The 25,315-nt window shown below is 44.7% G+C and overlaps 1 protein-coding gene across 5 annotated transcripts in view; it reads right to left on the bottom strand.

The window, feature by feature from the left end:
- The window catches only part of TEX14 (testis expressed 14, intercellular bridge forming factor), a 121,331-nt gene that overhangs the window by 38,906 nt on the left and 57,110 nt on the right, over positions 1-25,315 (bottom strand). For all 5 annotated transcript variants that reach the window (XR_006714856.1, XM_045488219.1, XM_045488218.1 and 2 more), the window contains exons 3-11: positions 24,892-25,006; positions 18,819-18,984; positions 17,657-17,793; positions 13,633-13,714; positions 12,611-12,741; positions 10,733-10,846; positions 9,573-9,696; positions 6,261-6,439; positions 1,135-1,286 (exon numbers count right to left, since the gene is read on the bottom strand). Coding sequence is in view for 4 of the 5 variants with exons in the window: in XM_045488219.1 (XP_045344175.1) it covers positions 1,135-1,286; positions 6,261-6,439; positions 9,573-9,696; positions 10,733-10,846; positions 12,611-12,741; positions 13,633-13,714; positions 17,657-17,793; positions 18,819-18,984; positions 24,892-25,006 (1,200 nt within the window). In the remaining variant the exon portion in view is untranslated. The remainder of the gene's footprint in view (positions 1-1,134; positions 1,287-6,260; positions 6,440-9,572; positions 9,697-10,732; positions 10,847-12,610; positions 12,742-13,632; positions 13,715-17,656; positions 17,794-18,818; positions 18,985-24,891; positions 25,007-25,315) is intronic.

The following is a 25,315-nucleotide window of genomic DNA, read 5'->3' as shown; positions in this document are numbered from 1 at the left end:
TCACAGGAAAAAGTAACATAAAGAAATCATATTTTAAAAAAAGAAGAAATCATGTAAAATTGGGTAATTGGGGTAACCTTAGTTAAGTCACTCAACCCCTTTAAACATTAATTTCTCTTTATAGAAAAAACTATCTGGATGACCAGTCATAGACAAGAAACCACTTTACCCATTTACCAGGGAAATCCCTGCTACGGAGACAGGAACAAGTACTGTCAGAATTATGTACATGTGGGCTCCCTGCTGGCAGACCTGGAGACCACAGGAAATGTTTCATGGCATCAGGATGGGCAGCTCAGTGCACTCCTCTCATGGAAGGTGTGGTTTTGCCTCTCAGATTGTAAACACAGCTAAATGAGAGGGAACACTCACTTACCTCCTCAGTGAATGTGGTTTTACTGTGTGTGTGTGTGTGTGTGTGTGTGTGCGTGCCCTCTCCTGAAAGATTCCTTCTATCTTCAGATATGTGATCACTTCCTTAGCATTAGGGTCTTGAAGGATTGAATGGCTTCCACATCTGTCAGGTGACACTGCTTATATACACATTGAACTCTAGGTGTATTTGGTTTCATAGTTTATTTCTCAGAGGCCAGTCTTTTCCCCTCGTTTACAAGTTCTTAAAGGGCACCTCACAGAGACCGTTAAGCACTGACAGTAATATTCAGTTTAAAAACTATGTTTGGATTGGGGCACCTGGGTGGCTTAGTCGACTGAGCGCCTGACTTTGGCTCAGGTCATGATCTCACAGCTCATGAGTCCAGGCCCATCAGGCTTGCTGCTGTCAGCGTGGAACCTACTTCAGATCCTCTGTCCCCCTTTCTCTCTGCTCCTCCCCTTCTCACGCGCTCTCTTTCTCAAAAATAAATAAACATTAAAAAAAAAAAACAACTTTGCTTGGATTAAATGCATCACCACTAATAGGAGGATAGGTTGGCTTTGCTGAGTCTCAAAGAACAAGTCAAAAGAGATTTCTGGACAATCACCTCATATCTTCTATTAAGTACAAAGAAGTTTCCATGAAGAAATCTCTTTTTCCTATGTTCTGAATTTTCATAAAAGTAACTCTTGTGAAAAAAAAAAAACCCAACCCAAGAGTAGAGACTCTGGTCATAGTGAATGTGCTCTTGGATCTACCTGTTAAAATCTCCTGTATGATCATCGAAAAGCTGTAGATGTCCGACTTCACTGTGGCTGCCTTCTCTAAGATCACCTCTGGGGCAGCCCAGTTGTACAGCTGGGTTGGGAGGGGCACTCGAGTCAGGTCCCTGTGTACATGTCCATCCTGGCTACAGAAGGAAACACAAGGTCAGGCTCATGTCTTAAAGGATCATCATGACCATCACACAGTACCTCTGTGAAACATCTACCTCTGAAGACTGGCAAACTCCTTGACCTTCCAGAAACCCAGCTAGACCCTGAGCTAACCCTCGCTGCCTGCTGTTTCAACCTACCTGAGTGGGCCCTGCCCACCCTCCAACCTCATCTGGCTCTCTCTCACTCAAGTCATGGGGGCCCTCTTTGAGTTTCTCCAGCATGCCAAGTACATCACCATTTCAGGTCTTTGCACTGGAAACTGGCTTCTTCTGCATGCCATGCTCTGCCCAGAGATCCTAGCTTGACTGGCTGCTTCTTATAAGAAAGGTATTAGCTTGAAAATTACCTCTTCAGAAAGGCCTTCCTTGACCACCTGTAGTCCTGTTTTATTGGCTTCAGAGCACATATTATCTGAAGTTTTGTTCATTTACTTACTGTTTATTATCTGTCTCCCCTCTGCTAGAGTCAGCTCCATGAGAAGAGGCACCTTATCTTTTATATCATGTATCTCTAAACTTACATGAGGGCCTCAATGCCTACTTAAGACTCTGTCAAGACCCCCCTCAAGCTCCATCTGCTTTATCAAAGTCCCTTGTGGGACTCCTCCAATTCCTGTGATTGCTTCTCTTCTGAACTCTGCCCTCTTGGGAACAAGTCCTTTCAGTTCATCACTCAAAGGTTCACTGATGTGTTTGAAAAACTCAACTGGGTCCCAACTAGACTCCTTGAGAACTAAGTCATAGCATCCTCAATATCTGCTGAGCCAACAAGAGTCCTCAGGGTGAAGTTAGCGCCCACTTCCATCTACAGGTGTCATGAAAATCTAATGAGACCTTGCATGTGGAGAACGCTCTGAGCCATAAAGCACTATGCAAGTAAGTTATTAATATGAATGTTATGGTAGGCATTTGGTAAAGACTGAGGACTGCTAAGTTAAGAATTAAGTTTTCGAGGCACCTGTGTGGCTCAGTTGGTTAAACATCCGACTTCGGCTCAGGTCATGATCTCACAGCTTATGAGTTCAAGCCCTGCATTGGGCTCTGTGCTGACAGCTCAGAGCCTGGAGCCTGCTTCGGATTCTGTGTCTCCGTCTTTCCCTGACCCTTCCCCCACTCATGCTCTGTCCCTCCCCCCGCCTCAAAAATAAACATTAACAAAATTTTTTTAAAGCAAGTGACCAGAAGTTCTTTGCTGGTCTGGTGAAGGCCAGATTTGAGGATGGGATGGGCTTCTTGGACTTTGAGCAAACCTCCCTAAATAATATTTCTTCCAGCAGAGCTTTTGGTAGATGGCAGTGAGTTCAGGAAATCATGAAATGAAAGCTGGTATTGACTTTTTGGTTGTATTGCTAAATAGTTAGATGTGGCCTAGTATAATGTGAACAGCATACAAGCATGCCAATATCACAGGAAAAGCAACGGAGTGTTTTCCCACCAGAGATATACTCTGAAGACCTAGTATGTTTGGCTCTTCACTTCACAGGCTGATTCTCCAAGGGAAACACTCACTACATTCTCAGACCTCTTAGGCTTGTCTAAGGTTCAGATAAGGGTAAGTCACTTACAACCAGTATTTATATCCTTTCTCTTTTACTTCCACTCACCTTCTTCTCTTACAATCCTCCTTTCCTCTCTGTTAAAGCTAGTCGTAGGGGGGTGGGGGGTGGCGCTTCTTTTCTGGCTGTCATTCTGGGGCAGTTATTTTTCTAAGCTTCAGCTCTGACATCATTAAAATTACATTTGGCTACAGCTATGTGATACCACTTGCAAGGTCAATCCCAGCTCTAAAGATTCCATTAAGAAGGAGTTGAAGAATAAGAAAAACTGCTCTGTCATTTTCATACCATGAGATGGAGTGTTACCCTTGACAATGACATTCAACAAATAAAATGTTTCCAAAAATAAATGTGGAATTGAAAGCTATTTTGGATTCTTGGATCCCAGCTCATGTTATCAGCTGTCAAAGAAGGATGTGCCGTTGTGGCTGTAACTGCTTGCTGACTGACATTTCTGCCTGAGATTCCATTCTGAGGTCAGCAAACCCAAAAGGAAACACACACCTTCCTACTCGGTTATCTCCCAGCCCCTCATTTGACTAATCTGTGAACACCAGCTTCTCAACGCATCTCACATTTTTCACTTCTATTCTGATTCTGTAGTCACCACCACACCCTACACAGTGGCCTCCTAGTTGGGCTCCCTATCCTCAACCTCTGATCCATTCTCTCCTGATAGCCAGGAAACGTCCTCTACCACTTGGTTGCAGCCATAGCTGGGTAACTTCAGACCAGCTCTTCACCTCTCTGGGCCTTGGTTTCCTCATCTGTAAAAGACAAGATTGGGCTGGGGCATCTCCAAAGTTCTAGTTCACTCTAGGATTCACATTTCTACAGAGAGCTCGGGCAGAAGAAACTGTTATACCTCCATGTAAACAACAGATGGTGCTCCATCACCAGCAAATAGATTGTATTCTTTCACAGGCTTCCTGAAAAGCCTTTGTTATGGAAGACAAAAATGTCCAAACACCTTAGCTTTCATTGCTGCTGAGCACATAGCCAAAGTGACCAATCCCATTCTGAACAATTTCGAGTTTTCCCATCATCTACACTCATCTGTTCACTTAACCAACAAATACCGAGGGCTTACTACATGACAGGCCCTGAGCTGAAAATGAACGTGCACCGTTCCTGCCCTCTCAAAGGTCACCATCTGGTGGGACAGACACATAGCTGTGGAGGAAAGGAATATGCTAAGTACTCGGGGACCAGAACTTCAGTACAGGCTTCACGGGTGTGGTGAGAGACTGTGCCTGAGGAAAATTTAAAGGATAAACAGGCAAGTTATTCACTGAGAGGTGGCCTATACTGAAAGAGGCTTTGGAGGGCCAAGCAGGGAATGGGAAGTGAGAAGGTTGGCACTGTGGGTAGAGCCTCACACGTTGGAAGGCTTCCACACCCTGCAAAGTGCCTGGACTTAAATCATGTAGGCAATGGGGAGACACTGAAAGGTTTTCACTGGAACTGAGAATGGACTTGATCCAAGGCTGTTCAGCTCAACTGGGGACAGCTGTCTGGCCTCTACCAGTTCTCATGTGGACAAGTACTACAGTTACACCCTAACTGCTTCCCTGCCTCTCTCCTGTCTCCTCTCAGCCCTTTCTTCACATGTAGGAACGAGAAGGATCTTAGCCTGTCAATCATCCATGACACCATCCGCTAAATAAATAAATAAATAAATAAATAAATAAAGCCCTTCAAGCATCCCAATGTTCTTAGGATAAAATAAAAACTCTTCACCAAGGTCCACAGAGCCAAACACAACCAATTCCCCCCCTTTTTTTTTTTTTCAACGTTTATTTATTTTTGGGACAGAGAGAGACAGAGCATGAACGGGGGAGGGGCAGAGAGAGAGGGAGACACAGAATTGGAAACAGGCTCCAGGCTCTGAGCCATCAGCCCAGAGCCCGACGCGGGGCTCGAACTCACGGACCGTGAGATCGTGACCTGGCTGAAGTCCGACGCTTAACCGACTGCGCCACCCAGGCGCCCAATTCCCCCTTTAAAGGACTAAGGGCATGCGTGGTTTAGGAAGCAAGACTTTCTGTTTCATTCATTCAAAAAACATATGCGGGGTGCCCACCACATGAAGGCCTGCTCTAGGCATTTGAGATACAGCAATGGAGAAAATGGAAATCCCTGGAGCACCTGGGTGGCTCAGCGGGTTAAACTTCTGACTTCCATTCAGGTCATGATCTCCTAGTTCGTGGGTTTGAGCCCTGCATTGGTTTCTGTACTGACAGTTTGAAGCCTGGAGCCTGCTTCAGGGTTCTGTGTCTCCCTTTCTCTCTCTGCCCCTCCCCTGCTCATGCTCTCTCTGTCTCTCTCAAAAATAAACAAAACATTTAAAGAAAAAAACAGAAATCCCTGCCCTCATAGAGCTTTTTACATAGTGAGAAAAACATTAGAGGGTATGCAAGAAGGAATGACCAGCAGAGAGCCTCCGAAACAGAGCCTCAGTGATTGGTGGGTAGGTGGGGGCAAGGATAAGCCAACATAGGCAGGTCTGATCATGAGTTCTGCCCAGTGGCTCAAGCTTCACAGCAGAGCAGAACCAACAATGGGCTGAGGCTCAGAAGGCAGAAGGCAGCACAGAAGCACAAGGGAGATCCTCTGCCTTCCAGAACCTAGGGGCAGGAGATGGCACATGCCCCCAACTCTCTGGAGGACTTTGACTCTTGCCAACAAGGAAATGAATCCCATCCACCAACCCTAAATGAGGGTGTTGTTTTGTCTCCACCTACCTCACTGTGCTTAGGCCCTCGAGGGCAGGGAATGGCCTTAGTGCCCACCTAGCCAAGCACCTGGCCCAGGAGTAGAAGGTGTGACCAATTGTGAGGCTCATCAGCACCCATCACCTTCTCTCTCCTTCCAAGATGCACAGCTATGGCACATTTCCCAGCCTCTCTGCAGTGCAGAGGTGACTGCAAAGTGGGAAGCCATGACTTAGCCAATTCAGACTGGACCTTAAACACCATGTGCCCCTCCATGTTCTCTCTTCACTGACCAGCAATGCAGAGGACACAGTGGGGGACTGAGACTTGGGGACAACTGAACCATGGATGGGAGGAACCTAGAACCCAATGGGTGCCCCAATACACACACTAGACTGCAATGTGAGTGAGAAACACACCTTGGTTTATTAAGCCACTTAAAATTTTGAGTTGAATAGTTAGGGCATTTTACACATATTGGCTAATATGGGCTCCTTGCTTGTTAAATGTGCATTAAAATGATAATGTCCTGAGCAGAAGTAACTTCCCTAAAGTCCCTCTAACGTTGACAGACAGGTCAAGGCATTTGGGAAACCTCTTTCCCCAAAAATGAAGAGTTCAGCCCACCAATGAGGAAGAGTCCTGTCCAGATCAGATTCTTTCTCTAGAGCACCCACCTTTCCATCATGTACTCCAGGTTGGTCAGCCTTGCTTCCCCAGCAGAGACAATGTGGATGGCGTAGGAGCTGAGGGAGCGGTGGATAAACCCCCGGGAATGCAAGTATCTCAGGGCGTCAGAGATCTGGAGCAGCAGATGCACAATCACCTCCATGTGGAGCACGGGAAACTGGGACCGCTGGAAGCAAGAGATGAAACAGCAAGGAACAATGCTGGGCTCTGGACACTACAGAATGCTTTGCAGTTTCCAAAGTCTTTTCAACTGATCCTCACAGCTACCTAGGGTCCTTATTTTATAAACGGGGACCCAAAAGCTGAAGGTTAAATGACTGGCTTAAGGTCCCACTGACCCTGGCCCTCTGGCTCCAAGCCTAGACTCCTTTCTCTGAACTGAGCTGTTTCACACCACAAAAACTAAAGAGACAGTTCTGAAAGCCTGGTATGTACATCCAGGGTGGGCTCACCACCACCACCAATGAGCCTGCCCTGCACCCATCTAAGCCTGTGCTGCTGAGAACTTGGAAGCTTAAAGGACCAGTCCAGCCCCTGCCCCGGGCAGATGACTGATCCTAAGGGGAAAGAAATTCACTCACACCAATGTAGCTGACTGATCAAAGTCATACTGGTCTCTCCTCAGAGAAATGGCATTCTTTTTTTAAAAAAAATTATTGAAATATGATTGACATATAATGTTATATTAATTTCAGGTGTACAACACAATATTTCAACAGTTCTATACGTTACATAATGCTCACCATGGTAAGTTTAGTCACCATACATTACTACGACATGACTATATTCCCTATGCTATACCTTTCATGTCCATGACGTATTTTGGCTTGTTTTTGTTTTTGCTTTTTTGAGAGAGGGTGCAAGTGAGCGAGGAGCAGATAGGGAGGGTAAGAGAGAGAATCCCACAAGGGGTGAAGAGGGAAGTGGAGGGGGGGGGAGATAAGCGGGACTCACCTGAAGCGGGGCTTGAGCTCACAAAACCGTGAGATCATGATCTGAGCCAGAGTCCAATGTTTAACTGACTGACCCACCCAGGTGCCTCTCCATGATTTGTTTTGTAACTGTTAAGTCTGTACCTCTTAATCCTCTTCACCTATTTTTCCCACCCCCTACCCTCTACCCCTCTGGCAACCACTAGTTTGTATTTATGAGTCTATTTCTGTTTGGTTGGTTGGTTGTTTAGTTTCCACACACAAGTGAAATGATATGACATTTGTCTTAGTCTGACTTATTTCACTCAGCATAATATCCTCTCTAGGTCCATCCACATTGTTGAAAATGGCAAGATCTCAATCTTTTTTATGGCTGAGTAATATTCCATCTGTGAAACATATTTCATATTATCATAATTTCACATTATATATATGTATATTTACCATATATATTATATATACATATATACACATATCATTATACACATATCATATAGATATATACATATATCTCACCTCTTCTTTATCCATTCATCTATTTGTGGACACTTAAGTTGTTTCCATATCTTGGCTATTATAAATAATGCTTAGGGGTGCATATATCTTTTTGAATTGGTATTTTCATTTTCTTTTCATAAATACCTAGTAGTGGAATTGCTATATCATATAGTAGTTCTATTTTTAATTATTTAAGAAACCTCCATGCTATTTTCAACAGTGGTTGCACCAATTTACATGCCTATCAACAGTGCAAAATGGTTCCTTTTTCTTTTTTCAAAAAAATTTCTTTATTTATTTTTGAGAGAGACAGAGTATGTGCGGGGGAGGGGCAAAGAGAGAAAGACACAGAATCTGAAGCAGGCTCCAGGCTCTGAGCTATCAGCACAGAGCTTAATGTGGGGCTCGAATTCATGACCTGCAAGATTATGACCTGAGCCGAAGTCGGATGCTTAACCAACTGAACCACTCAGGCACCCCAAAGGGTTCCTTTTTCTCTACATCCTCACCAACACTTATTATATCTTGTCTTTCTGATACTAGCCATTCTGACAGGTATGAGGTGATATCTTATAGTGGTTTTGATTTGCATTTTCCTGATGTTTGGTGATACTGAACATCTTTTCATGTGTGTTTGCTAACTGTATGTCTCCTCTAGAAAAATGTCTATTGGAGTCCTCTACCCATTTTAATCTGATCATTTGGCCCCCCTCTTTTTTTTTTTTTTTTTTTGGTATTTAGTTGCAATATATCATTTGCAAATATCTTCTTCCATTTATAGTCAATTGGCTTTTTGTTCTACTGATGGTTTCCCTGGCTGTGCAAAAGCTTTTTATTTCAGTGTGGTCCCAATAGTTTATTTTTGTTTGTGTTTCCCTTGCCTGAGGAGACATATCCATAAATTTGTTGCTAAAGCCCATATCCAAGAGATTACTACCTATGATTTCTTTTAATACTGTGATGGTTTCAGGTCTCACGTTTAGATCTTCAATCCATTTTGAGCTTATTTTTGTGTATGGTCTAACAAAGTGGTCCAATTTCATTCTTTTGCACATAGCTGTCCAGTTTTCCCAACACCATTTGATAAAGAAACTGTCTTTTCCCTATTGTATGTTCTTGCCTCCTTGGTTGCACATTAACTGACCATATAAGCTTGGGTTTATTTCTGACCTCTCTATCCTATTCTCCAGAGAAATGGCATTTTAAGGTATGCCTTCATCAAATGACAGAAGAAGAAAGGGGAGGAGAGGGAAAGGGAGGGGAAGAGAAATAACACTAGTAAGTTCTTAGGCAGGAGGAATGGCTAGCCATTTTGGGAAAGGACTCTTTCTGGAGGGTCTCTTCTCATTCCAGCCTAGGATCTTTAGAATAAAGTCATAGAGAAAGAAAAACAAATGCTTCAGGACCTCTCTGAAGGCACATCTCAGCCCAAAGCACACTTCCTAGGGAGTCAATGGGCCCTGAAAGATGTTCCTACAAAGAAATCTGAAAAGTGAAAGGGAGTGATACAGGTCTGTATATAAACAAACCTCTCTCTACAGCAAAGGCCCTGAAAGAAATAAGTGAAACTACAGGAAAACAAAGCCAGGGGCTGTGTGATTACAGTTAGCTAGAAATGCATCTGTGTGTTTCCTGGGTCTGCTGAACTCTTAAGAGGTTTGATGAAGAAACAGGACAGACAATAAAATCATACTAGTTCCAATCAGGTCCTTAAGTGGTGCATTATATACCCTTAGAAAGTAAAGAATTAGGAGGTTTATCATCCTCACATACACAAATGGGAACTCCACTTCTGGGGTAGGGGGAAGAGGGCAGCGGTGAGAAGCAGAGAGGGCAGCAAGAGAAAATTCACCAAAAACAGCCATTTACCCGTTCGTGGAGGACACCAAACAGTGTGCCGACAGTGATGCGCTCATAAACAAGGCGGGTCTTCTCTAGGTCTCGGGACAGGCACACAGCCATCAGCTGTAGCAGGTGCGGGTGCCGCAGCTTACTACAAAACAAAAGCAGCTTCACATGAGGTAGAGGGCAGAAAGATATGATGAAAAAATGAGTGCTTTCCTTCCTCCTAGGCCCCTTGAACACATTCTAAACAAATACCATTTGTACCTAATGTCTTTCTAAGAAAACAGGATGGGTGGGGTGAGATAGGGATAGGGGAATCTATGGTCTCTCACTGATCAGAACCTGAGGGCTTAGTCATCGACAATGATGATGACAAGACACAACATCACCAAGAGCTACTGATCAAGGTACTTTACATGCATCATCTCAACAACCACCTGTACGAAATACTTTATACTCATTTTTGAGATAAGGAAAACAAGGTCAGGGAGATGTCAGAAACTTGCCCAAAGTCACACACCCCTCAGTCTCACATCAAAGCCCACATTGTGTATATGTATCCTTCCAGCCTCCTGGGGTCCCTTTAGGCTGATTTCCCCCAAAAGGAAGAGTTTGGCCTCTGATACATCTCTTGCAGGGGTTGAGTGTCCTACTCAAGGAACTGGGTCCATTCACTCAGCAGTCCTGGTGTGAAACCATGAACCAAGAGCTAAAGGATTAACACTGGAGCCGTAGGAAACTTAAGGTACTAAGGTACACCCATGGGCATGTCCTCAATGGCAGAGACTCAGTTCCTCAGTTGTGTGGATCTCATGCACAGCCATCATCTATGAAGACAGGACTGTGCATGCTGTCCTCTTGGGCACAGGGCCAAAAAGCCTCAGGGGCTACTGGCTTGGAGACAAGTGTTATGGGAAGTCAATCAGCTAACAGAATTAAGCCCCTCAGCACCACCATTCCCACCCCTCAGGCTATCCATTAATTTCCCTTTCTCTCTCTCTCTCTCTTTCTCTAGAAGTCAAATGAGCCCATTCCAACAGTCAGGAAATGCTGAGGCTGAGGGGGGCTGGTCTCCACACCTCTGCAACAGCACCAGCACCAGCACCAGCACCGTACAGCCCTGAACTTGGGTCTGTAAAGAGACGTGGATTGTAATGCACCAGGCTCTTGGGCTTCTTTCTCACCTGCTGTGTTCCTGCTCTGCAATTAACAAGTCAGCCAGCCGAACCCTGCTGCAGTGAGGATGGGTGGGGAGATTCAGCTCCTTCACTGTGACCCTGCTCCCATTCCACACCAGACTACAAGGACAGGAGAAAGTGTGAGAGCAAGGAATGAGCAGTTCTCCCAGGCAAAAACAGGAGAAGTGGCATTTACACAGAATCTATAAAGCAACTCCACTCTGCACCATTGGGTCCTCCCTTCCCCTACCCCCCTAGTCCTAAAGCACCCTCTGGAACTTAGTATGAGTGGCAGGAAGTCACTGAAGGATTTGAGGGAGGGAGTGACTCCACCAGGTTTGCATTTCTTTTTCATTTTTCAATGTTTGTCTATTTATTTACTTATTTAAAGTTTATTTTATTTATTTTGAAAGGGACACAGAGTGTGAGTGGGAAAGGGGCAGAGAAAGAGGGAGAATCTCAAGCTTTAGCTGCGCTATCAGCCCATGCTGGGCTCAAACTCAGAAAACTGAGAGACCTGAGCTGAAATCAAAAGTTGGACGTCCAACCAACTGAGCCACCTAGGAGCCCCTATTTATTTATTGGGGGGGGGGGGGGGGCAGGGTGGGCAGAAAAAAAGGGAGAGAGAAAATCCTAAGCAGCATCCATGCTGTTAGCACAGAGCCCAATGTGAGGCCTCTATCTCATGAATCGAACCATGAGATTATGACCTGAGCCGAAATCAAGAGTAGAATGCTAGCCAGGTGCCCCTGAGTTTGCATTTTAGAAAGACAACAGCATTAGGGACACCTGGGTGGTTCAGTCAGTTAAGTGTCTGACTTCAGCTCAGGTCATGATCTCACAGTTCGTGGGTTTGAGCCCCGCATTGGGCTCTGTGCTGACAACACAGAGCCTGGAGCCTGCTTTGGACTCTGTGTCTTCCTCTCTCTCTGCCCCTCCCCTGCTCATTCTCTGTCTCTCTCTCTCTCAAAAATAAATAAACATTAAAAAAAAAAAAGATAACAGCACCAGCAGTGTGGGGAATGGTAGGGAGGGGTGGTCAGAGAATGGGGAACTGGCTAGGAAACTAGTCTGTGTGAGGGGCACTGATGACTTGAACAAAGACCACAGCAGTAGGACAGAAAGGAGGGGGGACCTGGTAACAAATCTGTGGCACAGGCAGGAAACTAGGGGATAGAGGGCCTCAGGAGTCTGGCAGAGGCCTTTTTGGAAAGGTGTTTCTTCTAGGCAGGGAAGAAGCATCCAGGTTCAAGCAGGCCAAGAAACCTTGGCCAAGACAACTCTTGGGACCCTGCAGGTGCCAGGTCTCTGGGGACTGAGAATACCCCAGGCACTTTTGTCATAGACAAATCCCATTACTGCTTCCCCCGCCCCCGCAGCTGGCTGGTGAGAGCTGTAGCTGATGCCTGTTCTGGCTTCCACAGAGGCCTCAATCAATACCCTCTGGCCTATATTAGAGGCCAGATGGTAACCACTAAGCTGCCTCTAACTCTAGAAAACAGAGAGATTAGAACATCATCATGAGTGATCTTTTAGATAAGTTGTTCTGGGGTGGGGGGATGGGGGGCATCTGGCAATGTCTGTAGACGCTCTGAGTTGTCACAGTCACAACGGCGGAAAGGGGTCAGCAGAGGCTGGTACCGGCATCCAGTGAGTAGAAACCAGAGATGCTCTTAAACATCCTACACTGCACAGGACAGCCCCCAACAACGAAGGATACCAGCCAAAAACATCAATGGTGTCCAGGTTGAAAAACCCTGATTTTGACGTATATTCTTCATTGTTTGTGTTTTGGGGGAAACCCTCCACACATAAGGGAATCACATGAAGCCCACCCTTCCTGTGGGACTAAATCAGACCTCCCACTAGCCAGCTTCTGCTTACTTGGTCATGACCATGTAGGGGCCACTGAAGAAAGAGAAGGTAGGCTCATCATCAGCTTGAATCACTTCCTTTTCTCCAATTACTGGAAGAGATCCCAGGTAGGCCAGCTGTGCTCCCCCTGTGAGATAAAACTGAGAGCAGAGCACAGCTTCAAATTGAGGGGAGAAAAGAGGAAAAGCAAAATGCCCTCAGAATCCTGTGCCAGCTAAAAATAATAACTGCTATTTACCAAAAGTTGCTGAATTCCCCTATGCACTGGACACTATTCTTTAATTTGTACTATCTTTAATCTGCCTAGAAACCCTGCAAGGTTGTAATATTCTTCCCCTTTTACTAGTAAGGAAACCAAGGCTCATGAAGAGAGGTCAGAGGCCTGCCTGAAGTACCAGGCTGGGGCTTACAGGCCTCTTGTGCCCCCACAGAACCCAGACCTATGTGCAGCCAAGGCCAACATTCCTGCTCCCTCCTTCCCACCCAAGGCTGCCTAGGCACAACCAACAGATGAGGGGCTAGGGAAAACTGTCAGCAAACATCACCCAGACACCCAGTTACATTCCCAAATGTCTCTCTTTGATGGGCAGAACCAAGAACCCAAAAGATATTTTCCCTCAACACATTTCTCAGTTCAAAATCTCAATGCCTTAAAGGCATTCCAACAAAAAGTTATGGAGGGCAAGTCAACCACCAATAAGACCTACAGGGTCAGTGTAGCTCTCTGCTTCTCTTCAGGGAGACATGTCTGGGGCCCTCACTGGGAATTAATGAAAGGATCATTTTCTAAACTCCCCAAATCTAGCCCAATGTCACTCAAGGGAACTTTCCAGGGCTTTCTCCATTTTTCAGTAAGGACAAGAAGACTAAGAGTTATCTGTCCTGCAAAAGTAGTAAAGAAGAAACATAACACTCTGGAGAGGGTAAGGAAGAAAGAGTTGGACAGGGTTGGGGGAATTGGGGCCAGAGTCAGGGCCAGTTGGCTCTCCAGTTGGCCCTGCAAATGCTGGGTGTCAGTGGCAACCTCTTACCTTCCCAAAGCCAAAGCTGTAGATATTTTGTGCAGAAATGACTCCAGCTTTAAGCAGTCGGTTAGGAGAGCCATTAGGGTTTCTAGAAGTATTTTTAAAAGGAAGAAAAGTAAGAATTAACCATATCCAGAGGAACTGAGCTATGAATTAACCATATCCAGAGCTATGAGAAGTGTAGTTCATTTTGTCTTTACTACTTGACTTTTTATCATGAAACTACGTAAGAGCCAGCCTATGAGAGGGCCCTGTGATTTCCACCTCCTGGTAATCTTGCCTTTGTGGGTTTCAGATAGGGCAGACCTGTTAGGCCAACTGGGCACTGAATAAATGATGGAGTGGTTGATTTCCAAGGCTAGATCCACCAGAGCTTCTGTTCTGATCACTCTCGGATCCCTTGCTCTGAAGGAGGCCAGCTACCATGTTGTGAGGACACTCTAGCAGCCCTATGGAGAGGCCCAACACCCACTACCAATTTGCCAGCCATGTGAGTATGCTATCTTGGAACTGGATCCTCCAGTCCCAGTGAAGCCTTCAGATGATAAAGCCCTACCTGACATCTTGACTACAACTTCGTAAGAAACCCTAAGCCAGATCCACGTAGCTAAGCCATTCCCTGAATTCTGACCCACAGAGATTGTGTGAGATACAAATGTTTACTGCTGTTTGAAACTGCTAAGTTTGGGTGGCTTGGGGGTGGATTCAATATGCAGCAATAGATGATGAGTTCAAATGGTCAAAGTTGGAAAGAATCAAAACATGTCTTTTTTTCTTTTAAGAACAAAACATCTTATCCAGCTTTTATTTTTATAGATGGGACAAATGGAGCCCAGAGAGGGGGAACCTGCTGGTCTGAGGTCACAGAGCAGCAGGAATGGCCAGACAGACCCTGATACTCATTCCAGCCACTGCTCTTTCCACATACCACACCCAAACCACCACCGTGGGACACTGCACACTGGGACCCCCCATGAACTGAGAGTCTGGCAAGGAATGGCTTACTTTCTTTGGCTCCCCAAGGCTGGCATGGTGGCATGCATGTAGTAGGTGCTTACTTAATGCTTTCCGAATGAGTAGTTTAGGCTCAGATTGAAGGACAAAACATTCTGCTAGTGCTGGAGCCATTTTCTCTCCCTCAGCAAATGGCAAAGGAGCTGCAGGTAACAGTGTATACTCATCCTCACCCCACATCAGCTCTGTGAGGCTCCATGTGCCCACTTTTCATGCACAGAGGCAAATTCTTTACTCTGCTTTCAGAGATACTTTTAGGCTCTATCTCATTAGCAACTTAGGCCAGGCTGTCCCTTCCTCACTTTTAGCTGCTGTGAGGTTTAAATGAAGACTCCACAGTTTGGACTGAGATAAATTGGACATCCCAATTTATACGTAATGTTCCAGTATCATTCGTGGTAGCATCCCCTTCACTCGAAAAGCAGCCCAGCAGGGAGGATAAGCTATCTGGTCAACGTAATCTGAGTGGACATGCCCCCTTCTTACACCAAATTCTTAATCTCCTCTAGAAACAGAGGCTACATGCTCAGGCCTCAAATATCCAGGGGACAACAACTGTTTCCTGCCCAAGGGAACAGATTTTGAGGTGGCAGCAACGGCATGCCTCCCCAGCAGCACCAGAACAGGAGGATACCATTGACAATACTCCCCCTTCCCATCTGGGGCTTCTCAGGTATGTGAGTGGCTTTTTAAAGGGTATGAGCTCCGTTTAAGCAGAGGAACTGGCTGTTCTCCAGCAGGGACCTGGACTATAACTACAATCAGATCAACATTTCTTGCTCTTTTACCTGAATTTCTAGGGCCATGTCTATTTAAGTAAATTCAGCTGGGTGGAAGGGGGAAAACTGACTCTTTCCCCCCAACCAGGCTCTATGTAAACACGTACCTGTGAGGAATCTTACCGACATGGGCCTCACTCACAGATCTGAGAAGCCAGTTCTTATCTCAAGGATTCATGTGTTTTCTTCACATTAAAAAGGGGGATGTATGTACTTCCACTCTACTTTCCATTAAGTACTGCATGGTCCAACCCCATTAAAAAAATAATGTTTCATCTAACTATAAAATAAATGCTACATCTAGATTAGTATCTGAAATTTGTTAGGTTTTTTAACACTTAACTTGGATTTTCCTTTAGGCTGGCCCTTGTACCCCCTCACCTTGTACTCAGCCCTACCATACAACAAGCAGTGAAGGGCTGGTGATGGTGAGCAAGACACACACAGGCCTTGCCCTCTTGGGGTTGTGGAACTGTATAAAATTTCTGAATGTGACAGACTCCATTTTGAAGTTCCATCTTCCTTTCCAACTAATGAACTCCTGAACTGGGCCAGAAGCAGCAATGGTTTCACAAAGCAGTTGCCCATAAAATTCAACAGAATAAATGGTATTCACGCCATAAAACTGTTGGTATGAACTTTAAGACAGAATAGTTTACTAAGGCACACCAAAAATAGTTTTATTTGACAGCACCAAAAAAAACAGAGAGTAATCAAAAATAGCTCAAGGGGTGCCTGGGTGGCTCAGCTGGTTGAGCTGACTTCAGCTTAGGTCATGAACTCACTGATCATGAGTTCGAGCCCGGCGTTGGGCTCTGTGCTGACAGCTCAGAGCCTGGAGCCTGCTTTGGACCCTGTGTCTCCTTCTCTCTCTGTTGCTCCCCTACTTTCTCTTTCTCTCTCTCTCTCTCTCTCTCTCTCTCTCTCTCTCTCTCTCTCAAAAATAAAGAAAGGTTAAAAAAATTAAAAAAAAAAAAAAACAGCTCAAGCAGTTACTTAGTACCAGTTAACAGGCTTTTTCCTCTTCTCTTCTTTATCTAAGTTCTATAATTAGCCCCCTTCTTTCTCACAAAAAAGACTCACTTTCCCCCACTTTTCTGCTTGGTACCAGAATCTGTGCTCCCTGAATTGCAATTCTGAGACCCCAAATAAAAGGTCTTTGTGTCTTGTTCAGTTTTGCCTCCTTTTCTCAGTTAGCAGTGTTCAGTCTTATTAGAAACAGGCAAGAACATATATAAATAAAATAATTACAAACTGGGACAAGTCTCTCCAAACTCTGAAGGAGGGAACTCCACACAAGGGGGAGGGCAAGGACAGGCAAGGAGCCGAGCTCAGCAGGGCCTCCAAGGTCAGATGAGGAAGTAGGAGTTTATTCTGATAGCTATGGGGAATGACCTAAAGGGTTTTTGGCAGAGACTGGCAAGAGTGGCAGGGGGGCATGGGGGGAGCAGTTAGAAGTAACTAGACCTCAAGGGAATTAACTCATTTTTCCTAAGAAGCCAACAGCACCCAGAAAGAAAACCAGGACTTGTGCAGGGAAGGACAGGACAAGGAAGCCTGCGAGGGTGTGACAAGTCTTGCAACTCTGACTACAGAAAGTGATGCCATCAGAGAAAATCAAAATGGAAAGGATTCTCTGGATACAAACCTTGAATTAATAAAGCCCTAAGAACTTTATTTTATTTTGTTTTATTTTAAGCCCTAAGAATTTCAAATAGCTAGGCAGTTGAGCATGGAGATAAACCTGAGGCCCACCTCCTGCAGCTGTGATGGGGTTAGGTGGGCTGCCCACTAGCTGGCAGCAAATCACGCCAACTTAACACAGCCTGAGGATGCTAGGTTAAGCATTTGTATTCTTTTGTAGTCTTAGAGATAAAGGAACACTCTTTCCATGGTTTGGGAGAAGACAAAAAATCCAGTTGGCTGCTCTGCTGGGAAGGAGTTTTCTGCAGGGTTCCTCAGACCTGAAAAGTTCTTTCTTTGCTAACCACAGGGTGGTGCCCACTAGAGCCCAGAACTCATTTCCCCTGGACATTCCTGGATAGGGGCATGACAGCTGAAGGTGCTCCTCTGGGTACATTTTTAAGCGGCCACATCCTCTCCTTCAGAGCTCACCACTTAGGGTGGGCCAGATCCTGGAGGGGACCATGGTGGCTCACGGTGCAGGACTCCTACAAGAAAGGCTGGGATGATGCCCGCCGAATATTCCACTTGTCTCAGCTCAAGGCAGCACTCACCCCTGTATGAGGCCACCAAGCCGGGGTGGGCCACTGATGAGCCGCTGAGGGGAGTCAATCTTCTTTAGGAGGTCATAGGAGAAGCCCTGTATGATGGCCTGCATGTGCGAGGCACAGCGCTGCATGAACTCCACCATCTGCAACACAGCGTGAAGATGCTCAGTGCTGAGGCAACTAGTGGCTACCCTGGCTTTCAGTGCAACTGGAAGAGTCTGACATGAATGGAGCTGAGGAGCCAGGAGCCCCTGACAGGGAAATCTCTGGAAAGGGAAGGGCTCAAGTGATTTTTTTTTTACAGAATGTTTCCAGAGAGGTGATTTGGCAATCATTTCCCCCAACTCCCTCCATTAACAGATGAGGAAACTAAAGCAGAAGGAGCAAAATTACTTGTCTAAGGCGAACAGCTAATGAGTTGGAGAACCAGGGGGAGGGAAGGGAGGCCTCTGCCCACCTCCCTCCTCCCTCCACATGCCAAGTATTGTGCACGCACTTTATGCTTTACATCTGTTATGTTATTTAGACCTCATTCAAACGCATCACACCTGCCAGTGTGCAGCCTCAACAGGTTATGTAATGTCAGTGGGCCTCAGTTTCCTCATCTGTTAAATGGGGACAATAACGGCATCTACATGACCGATTTATTGTGAAGATTAAATGACTTAATACTGAGCTAATTTAATTCAGAACCTCTGATGTGTAGTTAAGTGCTAGTCAAGGGTCAAAATTACAACTGTTCTCCCTCCTCAGGTGCCTGGGAGGCTCAGTCAGTTAAGCAGCCAACTTCAGCTCAGGTCATGATCTCACTCACAGTTTGTGGGTTCAAGCCCCGCATCAGGCTCTGTGCTGACAGCTCAGAGCCTGGAGGATGATTTGGATTGTGTCTCCTTCTCCCTCTGTCCCTCCCCTGTCGCACATGGTCTCTCAAAAAAAAACTCTTCTTCCTTCTCATTGAATGGATGGCCAGGAAAGAAAAGTTCACTAATCTTGCCTGAGGTTTTATAGCTGGGTAACTTGCTTCAACCCAGGCCTGTGTGTCCAGTGCCGAAAGCAAGACCACTACAAGCCCTGTGCTGTCCCCAGGATCAGCCCCTGATCCCTGGGCTCCTGGCTCCCAGCCCAGTGCTCTGCCTTGGCTGTGGCTACAGAGTGGGCCCAACCTTACCACGGTGCTGCGCTCCTTCCCTGCTGTCAGGGCCCAGGTCTGTGGATTTTGACCCTTCTCGTCGTGGAGTCGAAGATCACCCCCTGCATCCAGCAGTTTACTGAGGATCCACTGATTCCCTGAAAATGCTGCTGCATGAACAGGGGTGCTCCCATCAAAGCAGCGGCTGGAGGGGAAAGTAGCAGTATAAGGTGGGGGGATTCAATGGGTGACACAAAAAGCTCTCTTTTTACAAAGGAAACCTTTGGGAGGATTATAATAATATCATTTGTGAGGCTTTGCCAATAGGAGCTTTATACACATCCTCTTTTTCCACCCTTACCTCTACCCTTCAAGGTGGTATCATTTTCCAATATACAGACAAGGAAACAAAAGGGCAAAGCTGAAATTCATACCCAAGTATGGGTCTGGTTCCAAATCTGGTATCCCTTTTTCCATTGCCCTTTGATACTGGCTGCTCTGAAACAATTTCTTCATGTGTGTAGGGTCTCGAGGTCAGGCTGGTGAAGCACAACCTAACCAGACACCATCCCTCTCTTGTGAGAATGTCTCTATCTCCCAAATCCCCCAGTAGAGGCCCACAAAACCTTGGCACCAGCAATCTGATCAAGAATCTACAGGGCCCTGGGATGCTCAGTAGGGTTGAGCGTCCGACTTTGGCTCAGGTCATGATCTCATGATTCGTGAGTTCGAACATCGTGTCAGACTCTGTGCTTGACAGCTCAGAGCCTGGAGCCTGCTTCTGATTCTGTGTCTCCCTCTCTCTGCCCGTACTCCGCTCATACGCTCTCTCTCAAAAATAAACATTAAAAAAAAAAGAAAATTAAAAAAAAAAAAAAGAATCTACAGGGCAGCTGGGTGGCTCAGTTGGTTAAGTATTGACTCTTGGTTTTGGCTCAATTCATGATCTCATGGTTTGTGAGCTCAAGGCCCACATGGGGCTCTGTGCTGAGGGTACTGAGCCTGCTTGAGATTCTCTCCATCTCTGCCCCTTCCTTGCTTGTGTTCTCTCTCTCTCAAAATAAATAAATAAACTTAACAAAAAAAATCTGCAACTCAGGAAAACGTCACCAAAGCCAATTAACAATCTGAAGCATAAGGGGGTGGCATTTATTGTGTTCAGAATACAGTGATATGTGATATATAGCTGTGGTTTCTTAACCTGGCTGCACATTAGGACCACACAGGAAGCTTACTGTGGTTCTTGTGAAAAAGAAACACAAACAGGAGAAGGCAGAGGGAAAAGAGAAGGAGAAGAAGAAACAAAATGAAAACGGAGGAGGAAGTTGAGAAGAAAGAAAGGAGTCTGAAGGTGGTAGTGCCTGACTGGCTCAGTTAGTAGAGCATGTGACTCTTGAGGTGATGTGAATCTTGAGGTCATGAGTTCAAGCCCCACACTGGGTGTGGAGCCTACTTTAAAAATTTAAAAAAAAAAAAAAAAAAAAGAAAGGAAAAAGAAAAAGTCTCCCTGGATGGCTTAGTCTGTAAAGCATATGATTCTTGATCTCAGGGTTGTAAGTTTGAGTCCCATGTTAGGTAGACAGATTACTTAAAAATAAAATCTTGGGGCACATAGGTGGCTCAGTCAGTTAAGTGTCTGACTCTTGATTTCAGCTCAGGTCATGATCTCACAGTTCATGGGTTCAAGTCCCACATTGGGCTTGCGCTGACAACACTGAGACTGCTTGGGTCTCTCTCTCTCTCTCTCTCTCTCTCTCTCTCCCTGCTCACAGTCTCTTTCTCTCTGAAAATTAAATGAACTAAAAAAAAAAAAAAACAAGAAAAAGAAAAAGAAAGAAAGACAAAGTATTTAGAAAAATAAAAAATAAAACAAAATCTTTAGGAGCGTCTGGGTGGCTCAGCTGGTTAAGCCTCCAACTCTTGATTTCGGCTTAGGTCATGATCTCACGGTTATGGCATCAAACCCCACATCAGACTCTGCGCTGAGCATGAAATCTTCTTGAGATTCTCTCTTTCTCTCCCTCTGCCCTTTTCCCCCACTTGTACTCTAAATAAATAAATAAATAAATAAATAAATAAATAAATAATAAATAAATAAAATCTTTAAAGAAAAAAAAGTCTCCTAGTTCTAGATCCTCAGTTCTCTTGCTCAAAGACAACTATTGTTACAAGTTTTTATATCCTTTCAGAAATCTTCTCTGCAGGGGTGCCTGGGTGGCTTAGTCGATTAAGTAGTTAGGCCTCAACCTTGATTTTGGCTCAGCTTATGAGTAATCTCACAGGTTCGTGAGACTGAGCACTGAATGGGCCAGGCTCCATGCTGACAGCACAGATCCTGTTGCAGATTCTGTTTCAGACCCTTTCTCTCCCTTTCTCTCTGCCCCAACCCCACTGGCACACACGCATACTCTCTCTCTCCAAATAAATAAACTTTAAAGAAAAATTTTTAAAAAGAAATGTTCTCTGCATATACAAGTAGGAATAAGAATATGCTACATAAACTATTCTGCATTTAAGTTTTTTCACTTAATGTATCTTGGAGAAATTTCCATATGACAACATACAAGTCACTCCAATTCTTTTTTTTATTTATTTATTTTGAGAGAGAACGAGAGTGTGAGCAAAAGCTAGGGAGGGACAGAGAGGAAGAGACAGAATCCCAAGCTGACAGAACAAAGCCCAACGTGGAGCTCACACTCACAAACCATGAGATCATGACCTGAGCCGAAATCAAGAGTCAGACGCTCAACCAACTGAGCCACCCAGTTGTCCCAAGACATCTCAATTATTTTAAACAGCTGCATAGTGTTCTAATGTGTGGGTATACCATAATTTAGTTAATGAGCCATTAGGATGTTTATCAAAAATACAGATTGTCAAAGAACACACCAGACTGAGTCAGAATCTGCAAGCATGAGACCCAGGAATGTGTGTTTTTTACAAGTTCCCCAGGTGGTGCCAACAAGGTTGGCCTGTACACACTTGAGATTTCATTGTGAACACTCTCCTGTTTCTGGGTCAGTCTCCAATGGCACACTAAACTGTAGGAACTATAATATCCTCCTAGAGGATGAAACTAGAGGCCTGCAGACTGATTTGGCAACCCAGAAGCATGTTTTATTTGGCCCACACAATGTTGTAAAAAGGAATTTAAGGGGTGCCTGGGTAGTACAGGTGGCTAAACGTCTGACTCTTGATCTTGGCTCAGGTCATGTTCTCATGGTTCATGAGTTCAAGCCCTGCATCAGGCTGTGCACTGATGGCACAGAGCCTTTCTGGGATTCTGTCTCTCCTTCTCTCTGCTCCTCCCCAGCTTGTGTTCACTCTCTCAATGTAAATAAATAAACTTAAAAAAAATTAATAAATAATAAAAAGGAATTTAAAACAACAGACAATATTTACATTTTATTTATTTTTGAGAGACAGAGCACAAGTAGGGGAGGGGCAGAGAGAGAGGGAGACACAGAATCCCAAGCAGGCTCCAGGTTCTGAGCTGTCAGCACAGAGCCCGATGCAGGGCTCGAACTCACACTGTGAGATCATGACCTGAGCCAAGGTTGGACTGAGCCACCCAGGTGCCCTAACAACAGACAATATTTAATACTGGGAGACTTCACATTAAAAACTGGAATTTTCAGCCACTTGGAAATTTGGAAGATCTGGTCTCCCTGGCTCCCTTTCCTGCCCAGCAACAAATTCCTAACCTTTCTTAGAGTCTGTACTCATTGACTCCACTTGGTCCCACAGGCATCTGACCCTGGGCATTCAGAGGCTCCAGCCACCACAGCATTTCCTTTGAGTACTTAAGAATACAGCTTCTCCCCAGAAATTTCCCTTCACCTTGATCAGAAGATCAGAAGAAGATAAATGTGAAAATGGTCCTATCACAAAATACAAACCCATGTGGTTTGCCTTCCTCCTTTTGACAACATCCTTTCCTACCTCCCCCTGGTACCATGGGGACTTCTAAAAAAGGAAAGTCAAACTGAGTTCTTAAGGCCTGGGCTCCTGGTCTCATCTCTATCATGAATGCACCATTATGGGCCAGTCACTTAAATTTTCTGGGCCTCAGTTCCCTAAACTGGAATATTAAATGTTTGAATGATTTGATCTTTAAAGAGCCCAACTCTAAGCCTGCACAAAACAGATGTAATTGAAGATGACTGGAAAATACTGCATTTTTGCTGAGAACTCCAGGGCTTCCCCAGTGTGGCTTCCTACAATGCTCTTACCTACAAACAGGTGAGACAGCCTTTCCTTTCTGAGCTTTGAAATTATTATTTTTTATTTTTTTTAACATTTATTCATTTTTGAGAGAGAGAGAGAGAGAGAGAGAGAGAGAGAGCATGAGCATGAGCAGGGGAGGGGCAGAGAGAGAGAAAGAGAGAGGAAGAATCAGAATCTGAAGCAGGCTCCAGGCTCTGAGCTGTCAGCACAAAGCCTCACACAGGGCTTGAACTCATGGACTGCGAGATCACGAACTGAGCCTAAATCAGACACTTAACAGACTGAGCCACTCAGGCTTTGAAATTAAACCCTGAGCCCCTGAGCTTTGAAATTAAACATTAATACAGGACAGGAGAGTGTATGTGAGTCTAGAAGGAAACAGCAAAATGTTCACTGTATTAAGTTATATCTGGGTTATACAAACCTAATACTTGTCAACTGGCATTTTTTCATTATACTTTTGCAAGCTTCCAAGTTTTCTCCCACTAAGCAAGCAATCTTATAACAAAAAACAAACAAAACCTCCCCCCCAAATCTTCTGACATCAATAATTTTTTTTAATGTTTATTTATTTTTGAGAAACAAAGAGATCATGAGTGGAGGAGAGAACAAGGGAGACAGAATCTGAAGTAGGCTCCTGGCTCTGAGCTGTCAGCACAGAGCTCTATGCGGGGCTCGAACCCATGAAACATGAGATCATGACCCGAGCCGAAGTCGGACACTCAACCGACTGAGCCACCCAGGCGCCCCTGACATCAATACTTTTTAAAGTACATTAAACAGGGCCTCCTCATGTGAGATGGGAATGCTATTTTATGACTTTTATTATTGTATTCTGGAATTCCTGTGAAAATCAGCCAGAATCAAGTAAGTATTCAAAATCTGTTTCTGGTTCTGTCCAATAGGAACTGTAAAAATACCTACTGTCCCCTCCCTCTTGAGAAGGTGGTTGTAAAGATCAAGTGAGCTGGTGCCTGGGAAAGCCCTGGGAAAAGCAAAAGTGCTACGCAGAGAAGAGATGTTCAAGCGTAGCTTATTGATTACATTACACTGCTGTACCATATTATAAGTTGGGCCAACAATTAAACTCAGATTCTTTTAGACCACAATTACAAGTCATCCTGAGAAACTGATGCCAAGTATATTAAAGAAGAACTTGGTTGGTGGGTATATTAAACTGCTTAAGTGAATCATACAAATTGTAACCTGGGGTGGAAATATGGCAATTGTGCTGTTAATAACTAATTAATTAAGATCAAATTATTTCACTGGGCCTAGTAAAACTGCTTAGAAAGCTTTTTATTAGCAGTTAAAAGTATGTCTCAACATAGCTAATACAACTATTTTTCACTGATATAAATTAGTAAGACTCTTTTAATATCTTCCCAAATAATTTCCTAAATGCCCCAACTCATTTTAAAAACATACTACTGGGCCACCTGAGTGGCTCAGTTGGTTAAGCTAAGGACATGATCTCACGTTCAAGCCCTCACATTGGGCTCTGTGCTGACAGCTCAGAGCCTGGAGCCTGCTTCAGATTCCGTGTTTCCTACACTCTCTGCCCCTCCCTCACTCACTCACACCCTCTCTCTCAAAAATAAAATAAACATTAAAAAAATTTTGGAGGGGGGTTGCATTGATGGCCCAGTCGGTTAAGCGTTGAACTTCGGCTCAGGTCATGATCTCATGGTTCGTGAGTTCGAGCCCCACATCAGGCTCTGTTCTGCTGATGGCTCAGAGCCTGGAGCCTGCTTTGGTTTCTGTGTCTCCCTCTCTCTACTCCTCCCCTGCTCGCTCTCTCTCTCTCTCAAAAAATAATCATTAAAAAAAATTTCAAATAAAAGAATACTACTCATTTTCTAGACAGCGATATTATTGTACTTACTGATTTGGATCTGATCCATAATCCACCAGAACATCAACTACCTTCGTAAGGCCTAGTAATGCCGCAACAAAAAGTGCAGTCTGGCCCAGGGAGTTAACTGCATCAACATAAATTCCTGCAAAACAAATGCAAGGCTCAATACAAACATCACGAAATCCCCTAAAACTAGAGAAGTTCCTACCAGGAGAAAATTTTAATTCCTTTATACAGTATTTTTATGTTTTACTACTGTAAGCTTTTTTTCAAACATAAAAGCTCACAAATTAGCTAAAGGCAACCAGCATTCCATTCATCAAAAATACTACTTACAGAAGGTTGTATCAAAGCATCCCACCCCAGCACTCTAAAAGCCCAATTAAAATTATTTCCAGGGTATGGGGCACCTGGGTGGCTAAATAATTTGAGCATCTGTCTTTTGTGGAGC

This window comes from Leopardus geoffroyi, chromosome E1 (genome assembly GCF_018350155.1).
Source record: "Leopardus geoffroyi isolate Oge1 chromosome E1, O.geoffroyi_Oge1_pat1.0, whole genome shotgun sequence".
Classification (NCBI taxonomy): Eukaryota; Metazoa; Chordata; class Mammalia; order Carnivora; family Felidae; genus Leopardus; species Leopardus geoffroyi.
The sequence above is the reverse complement of the archived record's forward strand: the minus strand, read 5'-3'. Positions and strand labels throughout refer to the sequence as shown.